General features: G+C 34.6%; 1 protein-coding gene across 1 annotated transcript in view; it reads left to right on the forward strand.

Annotated features, from left to right (window-relative positions):
- Window positions 1–6871, forward strand: part of LOC105822779 (progesterone receptor) — a gene marked incomplete at its 5' end in the record, with an annotated part of 50264 nt that overhangs the window by 39753 nt on the left and 3640 nt on the right. Inside the window, 2 exons of the mRNA XM_012659811.1 lie at window positions 1877–2021; window positions 3484–3614. Of these exons, the coding sequence (XP_012515265.1) occupies window positions 1877–2021; window positions 3484–3614 (276 nt within the window). The remainder of the gene's footprint in view (window positions 1–1876; window positions 2022–3483; window positions 3615–6871) is intronic.

The following is a 6871-nucleotide window of genomic DNA, read 5'->3' on the forward strand; positions in this document are numbered from 1 at the left end:
AAAAAAAAAAAAAGGTAAATGTTCACTATGGCATCCATAATTATGGATATACAATAGAGTTGTTTTTGGTCCCAGTGAGGTTAAGGAGTTTTAAGAGAAGAATAACAATGTTTTTACTATTCAGATGAAAATGGGACTATCTGGAGTGTACGGACAGAAGATAGTCTTTTTCTTTTCTGCTACCTACCTTGAGATGATTAATATCATCAGGAAATAAATTCCTGTTGCCCTCGATAGCTAATGAATTAAGTTTTGCTTTGGTTTTACTTTTGAAATAGATTATTTGTAAGTAGACTTCAATGGATTTCTAGTGAAAACAGTTGTTTTTTAAAATAGCTTTATGGAAAATGATTGATGTTCCCACCAAAACACTGTTTTTCTCTGTACCTCTAATAAAAAGATTTCATCCACTTTCGTTATTTCCACTCAGATACAAATAACTTCCAAATATATACTTCTAGCGCAGATATCTCCCCACACTGCTAATTCATATGTCCAACTGCTATCTGGATATTCCTGAGGCCCCTCAAACATGTCTAAAACTTAGTATTTTCTCCCAAACCTGTTTCTCCTCCCTTATTTTATCTCAGCAATGATGTTATCTATCCCCATCTACTATTCATGCAAACATACTGCAAGATGCATTTGACTCCTTCTTATTCCCATCTATATACAGTTGACAAATCTCTTTGATTTTACCCTTTAAATATTTTTCTGATGCATTCCCTCCTCTCAGTTTGTGTTGACTTATTTCAGGCTTTTATCATCTTTCACCTGGCCTTTGGCAGCAGCTCCCAATTGTTCTACCTACCTCTAGACTTACTCTCTTGCATCCATTCTCCACATAGCTACTACCAAAGATCCATCTACAACACAAACAAGTCTATGTCACTCCCATTGCTCCTTAATAGACATACCAGACCTCCCATGTTCTGACTTCAAACACATCTTTGCCTTTCCCTCTTTTAAGTTCTTCAGTGCCTAGCTGGTGATCTTTCCCCAAGAACTGGGAAGAGATGGAGAGAAGACTTGTGACCATTAAGTCAAGATTCACTGGCCCTTTCCCTGCCATCTTCCATCTGCCACCAACACCAGAGAACAGCCTAAAAGAGGATAAAAGACCAAAGTATTCTCACACACACACACACACATATATACACACACATATACTCCAAACCTCCTAAGACATATGGAAGTTTAAAACAAGACTGGATTAAGTTTTAAAGAACAAAAGTGAACTGAAAACTGTGGAATCTACCTAACCCTAATTAAGGGTTGTTAAAGGAAAATTAGATATAGCACAATTGAAAGCAGTGGTATAGCAAAATAAAAGCAGTGTATGTTTAAATCCCAAAGAATTGAGATTAAATAAACTGATTATATTCTGCTCGGGCATTATCTTTCTCTTTTAGAAAGTTTTTCCTGACTTGCCTCCCAACTCCCTGGTATACTCCCTTTAATCTTCTCTATCACAGCACTCATGTGCTTGTCTCTCCTGTTGAGTTGTGAGCTTCTTTTGAGGCTAGGACGGAGACTTCTTTATCTTTGGAACCCCTGCATTTTAATGCAGTGCTTTGCACACAAATGGTTCTCATTAAATGGGCATTGCATGACTGAGTGGTGGATGATGGATTCAACTAGCAAATTCTCAGAAATGCCAAATCACAGTGACTAATTTTAAATGACTTCCAAAGTTGCTACCCTTTTTTCATTTTTCAGGCTGTATTATTTATTAATACTTCTTGATTTTTAGTGTAAATACATTGAGATTAGAAACATTATATTGCCCTACTCACATCTATTTTGAAATTTCTATATTTTCAACATTTTTGACATAATTAGGTGATTTCTGTGATTATTCTACTTTGTTTTGCAGGTTTTCGAAACTTACATATTGATGACCAGATAACTCTCATCCAGTATTCTTGGATGAGCTTAATGGTGTTCGGACTGGGATGGAGATCCTACAAACACGTCAGCGGGCAGATGTTATATTTCGCACCTGATCTAATACTAAATGAGTAAGTAGTAACTTTTGCTCTTCTTGTTATTATCATAAGTGTACCTGTGGGATAATTTTGAAATTTATATTTCAATATATGGTCACATACTTAGTATCCTAAATAATAAAATTCTCCTGAAAGGTTTGTCAGAATCAACTCAGGATACAGCTTGCTATGACAATATTAATAAAATTGTATCATTTTATCAATAATTTGATATTTGGAACTTTTTCATCTTGTTTCAATATATATTGTAGTTGTCTCAAATATAATTCTTTTAAGCTTCAAAAATGTATCAAGAAATATATTGAAAGATAAAATATGTTTAGTTTATCAGATTTCAATTTCATACCTTGGTACTAATGACAATAATGAAATAAATGAGAAATATTTTTGCTTGAAAGCATTGACTTACCTTCAAGAAGTAAAAACATTATCTTTCTTCCTACAGGAAAAATAAGACTGGTAATTTATTTTAAAAATTGAAAGATAGATATTTCAATTTGCTTTATTATATTTAAATAGCTGTAATTAATTTTCTACATATAAACTTTAACTGAGTAAGAATCTTTTCCTGGTAATAATTACAATGTTCTAATGATGAATGCTAACTTAGAAGAATATAACTTAATAATTTACACATATATAAGGCTTTACAGTTTATAGATAATTTTCTTGTGTTTAATTCCATTTTACCCAACAATATGGAATATTCTTTGACATAGATAAGGAATCAGCATCCTTCATTTTACCGTTGAGGAAACCGAGGCTCAGAAGAATTTTATAACCTGCCAAATACTTCAAATGACAGTCAGAATTAATCTTATCTCTTCTGAGTCAAAATCTAGTTTTCACTATTCATGTTAGCTTCATTTGACTAATATGAACATTATAAAACAACACATGTTGAGAAAATACCTCAAATAAATTTTCTAAACCTTCAGCATTTGTGTCGAACCTTGTCAGTTATTTAATGTTTGCTATGCTAGCGTTCTCTTTTGCTTTTTTCTATATCACCATATATTTCCCCTCGAAAACTAAGTTTTTGTGAACTGAATCAATTATCCCGTTGAATTACATACTAAATTATATGTATATGTTTTCACAGAAAAAAAATTATAAGTAAATAAAGCATTTCTGAGCAGCCATCAGTTCCACATTCTCCTACGACTTTGCTCTCCTCTCTTGGTTTAGGTATTTCAAGTGTGATAATAAAAGTGCGAAACAATGTCAATGTGTATTTAATATAATTTTCTAAATTTAACATTTCCTAACCTCAAAAATTCAGTATTATGTAAAAGTTTAGAAGGTGTTCAAAATTCAAAATATTGAATTTGTTTATTAAAAGTAGTAGTCATATTCAGTAATATGTAAGGTAATTACCCAAATCACATTCCCTGATAAATTACATAAACTGGCTGAGATGCTGTTTTTTTTTTTTTCCATTGCTTTTTCTTTTGTGTGTTGTGTGTGGTGCAAGACAGCGGATGAAAGAATCGTCATTCTATTCATTATGCCTTACCATGTGGCAGATCCCACAGGAGTTTGTGAAGCTTCAAGTGAGCCAAGAAGAGTTCCTCTGTATGAAAGTATTGCTGCTACTTAATACAAGTGAGTGTGTTCAAGTAACTTAATATAGTTTCTTAACTTATTAGGAAAGTCTCAGACAATAATATGATAAGATAATATATATATAAGGTAGAAATTTGAGATTGTAAGTATAAAGAAGAAACACCCAATATATTGTCAGAGTCATTAATAAAATTACTTGACATTTTTCATGTTTTATCTGCCATACTAAATACTATATCATACTAACATAGCCTGGTCAATTCCTTTTTTATTTTGAAAAAATATGAAATGTGACTAAATGACTTTTTCATATTCACCTAATTTGGTACCATATACTACAGTCATGTGCCACATGATGACATTTTGGTCAACAATGGACTGCATTTATGACAGTAGTCCTATAAGATTATAATGGAGCTAAAAATTTCCTATCATCTGGTGACATTATAGCTTTAGTAACTTCATAGCACAATGCATTACTCTAGTGTTAGTGGCAATGCTGGTGTAAACAAACCTACCGCACTGCCAGTTCTATAAAAGTATAGCACACACAATTGTACAGTGCATAATACTTGATAATGACAACAAACAACTGTTACTGGCTTATGTGTTTACTTTTTTTAATCTTTATTTTAGAGTGTATTACTTCTACTTATAAAAAATTAACTGTAAAACAGCCTCAGGCAGGTCCTTCGGGAGGTATTCCAGAAGAAGGCATTGTTAGCATAGGAGATGACAGCTGCATGTGTGTTATTATCCCTGAAGACCGTATTGGGGTGAGGAACCCACAGCCTTGGGGCCACATGTGGCCTTCTGGGTCCTTGACTGTAGCCTTTTGACTGGATCCAAATTTTATAGAACAAATCCTTTCTTAAAAGGGGTGCAGCAAAGAAAAATGAAGCTTTTCTTGCCTTCTTCGGTGCTTAAAAAAGAATAATCTTGAAATCAGAAGGCCACACCCCATGCTGTGTGTTTGTGTCTTAGTTTTGAAGGAAAAAGTTTAAAAAGTAAAAAAATAAAAATTAAAAATAGAAAAACCCTATAGAATAAGGATATAAAGAAAGAAAATACTTTTGTATAGCTGTACAATGTTCACGTTTTAGGCTTAGTGTTATTACAAAAGAATCAAAAAGTTAAAAAAAAATTAAAGTGTCTATAAAGTAAAAAAGTTACAGTAAGCTAAAGTTAGATTATTATTGAATAAAGAAAACTAATTTTTATAAATATAGTGTAGCGTAAATGTACAGTGTTTCTGAAGTCTGTTGTAGTGTACAGTAATGTCCTAGGCCTTCACATTCGATCACCACTAATTCACTGACTCACCCAGAACAACTTCCAGTCCTGCAAGCTCCGTTTATGGTAAGTTTTGTACCATACTTTTACTGTACCTTGTCTATGTTTAGATATGTTTAGATACACAAATACTTACCATTGTGCTACAATTACCTACAGTATTCAGTACAGTAACATGCTGTACAGGTTTGTAGCCTAGGAGCAATAGGCTATACCATATAGCCTAGGAGTGTAGTAGGCTATACCATCTAAGTTTATGAAAGTGCACTTTATGATGTTCACACGATGAAAAATGACACATTTCTCAAAATGTGTCCCCATCATTATGGAATACATGTCTGCAATTAATATTGCATAAATGCAAACTATGCTTCCCTCTACAACCACCCCACCCCTCACAAAAAGTCTCTATATAAAATACATAATTTTGTTTGGAACTTTTCTTGTTATATTAGAATAGGCTGCTATAACACATAACTATAGAGATTAGTAGGTTAATAGAATCACGGTGTATTTATCACTCAAAGACATAGTCCAGTGGGTTAGCAAGAAAAATCCAGGCTCCTTCTATCCAGTGGCTCCACCCTTTCCTAGTGGCTTAGAGTCCTCCATTGGATGTGACTAGAAATGAGCACTGAGAGAAGGCTTGGAGGCAAGGCCTGAAACTGTCATGCATCACTTCCACCCACTTGCCATGACCCGCCTTGACTTCAGGAAAGGCTGGGAAATGCAGCCTAGCTGTATACTCAGAAGAAAAACGAAGTGACTTATAAAGCATAGCACTGGTCATCAGAATTGGACAGGAGAATACCCCTTTTCTGTGCTCTTTCCATGCATAGTCAGGTTCAGCCCTCAAATGTACGAATTGATGCTTCCTTGACTTATAGTGCCTTGCAAGAGAACCACAGGGAGCTAAGACCTCAGGTCAAGAGTGAGCCAAGGGTCTTTCTCAGCAGCATCTTTGCAGGGACTTCTTTCTAGTGGCACAAATATCAAATGGCTGAGGGTTGCAGGTCAGGAGGAAAGGCAGAAGAGCTAAACTCTTAAAATGGAAGGTCTTCTCATGGAATCTGCAAAAGACAGAGACCAATACAGATCAAAGGATCCATAGCCCATACCCCACCCTTGGGAACCCTATTTGGACAAGGAATTAAAGCCTAATTTGGTGAAAGAGCATAGAGTGGGCAAAGGGCATCGATATGGGACTTGCCAAGAGAGTCAACTGGAATAAATTTAATAGTACAGTAATTAACTCCTGCTCTTCTTTGTTTGATGGTAATTAATCCTATAGCAGTTATGTCACAGATAGTCCTATATCTCCCAAATTAGTTTGCATCCTTCACATAATTCTGTATTTGTAGATAGGCTACATTATGCTGGGGGGCGGGGAGGGCAAAAAAACCTCCTGTATGTCCAATGCAGATCAACGGGGAGGCTCTGCTCCTTTTCATCACTCAGAAACCCAGGTGAATGGAGGCTGTATTTTGACTCACGCTTCCACAGTCTCTAGAGCGGTGGCAAGGCAAGAAAGTGAGACACATGCGACTTCTACTCACATAACATAGAGAGCAAGATTCTTGGCCACTTGTCACTTCAAGAAAAGGGAGCAAAAGAAACTATTTGGTGACTAGTACTAATGTTTTCCATAAATTCTAATGAAAATTCTAATGAGATTTGGGGGAAGAGGGTGAACTTAGCAAAGCTATTGAGAATTTATCTTTAAATCTAGAGAAATAGATAAATGATCATTACAAAAATGTGAGGGGAATTAGAAAGCAACAATAATTAATACAGCATAGGAGACGAATAGACAACACTGAATTGTTAGTCCTAAGTCAGACAAGTACATATTAGAATTTAAATGCTATAGTGGAAACACCACAAGTCAATGAGTACAGACCAAATAAATATTGTTGAGAAAAATGGTTTTATATTTGAAGAAAAATCAGTTTGAATATTTAGCACACATTATATTCCAAAATAAATAACAGATAATTGAGTTA

Source organism: Propithecus coquereli, unplaced genomic scaffold (assembly GCF_000956105.1).
Source record: "Propithecus coquereli isolate 6110/MARCELLA unplaced genomic scaffold, Pcoq_1.0 Scaffold636, whole genome shotgun sequence".
In the NCBI taxonomy this organism is placed as follows: Eukaryota; Metazoa; Chordata; class Mammalia; order Primates; family Indriidae; genus Propithecus; species Propithecus coquereli.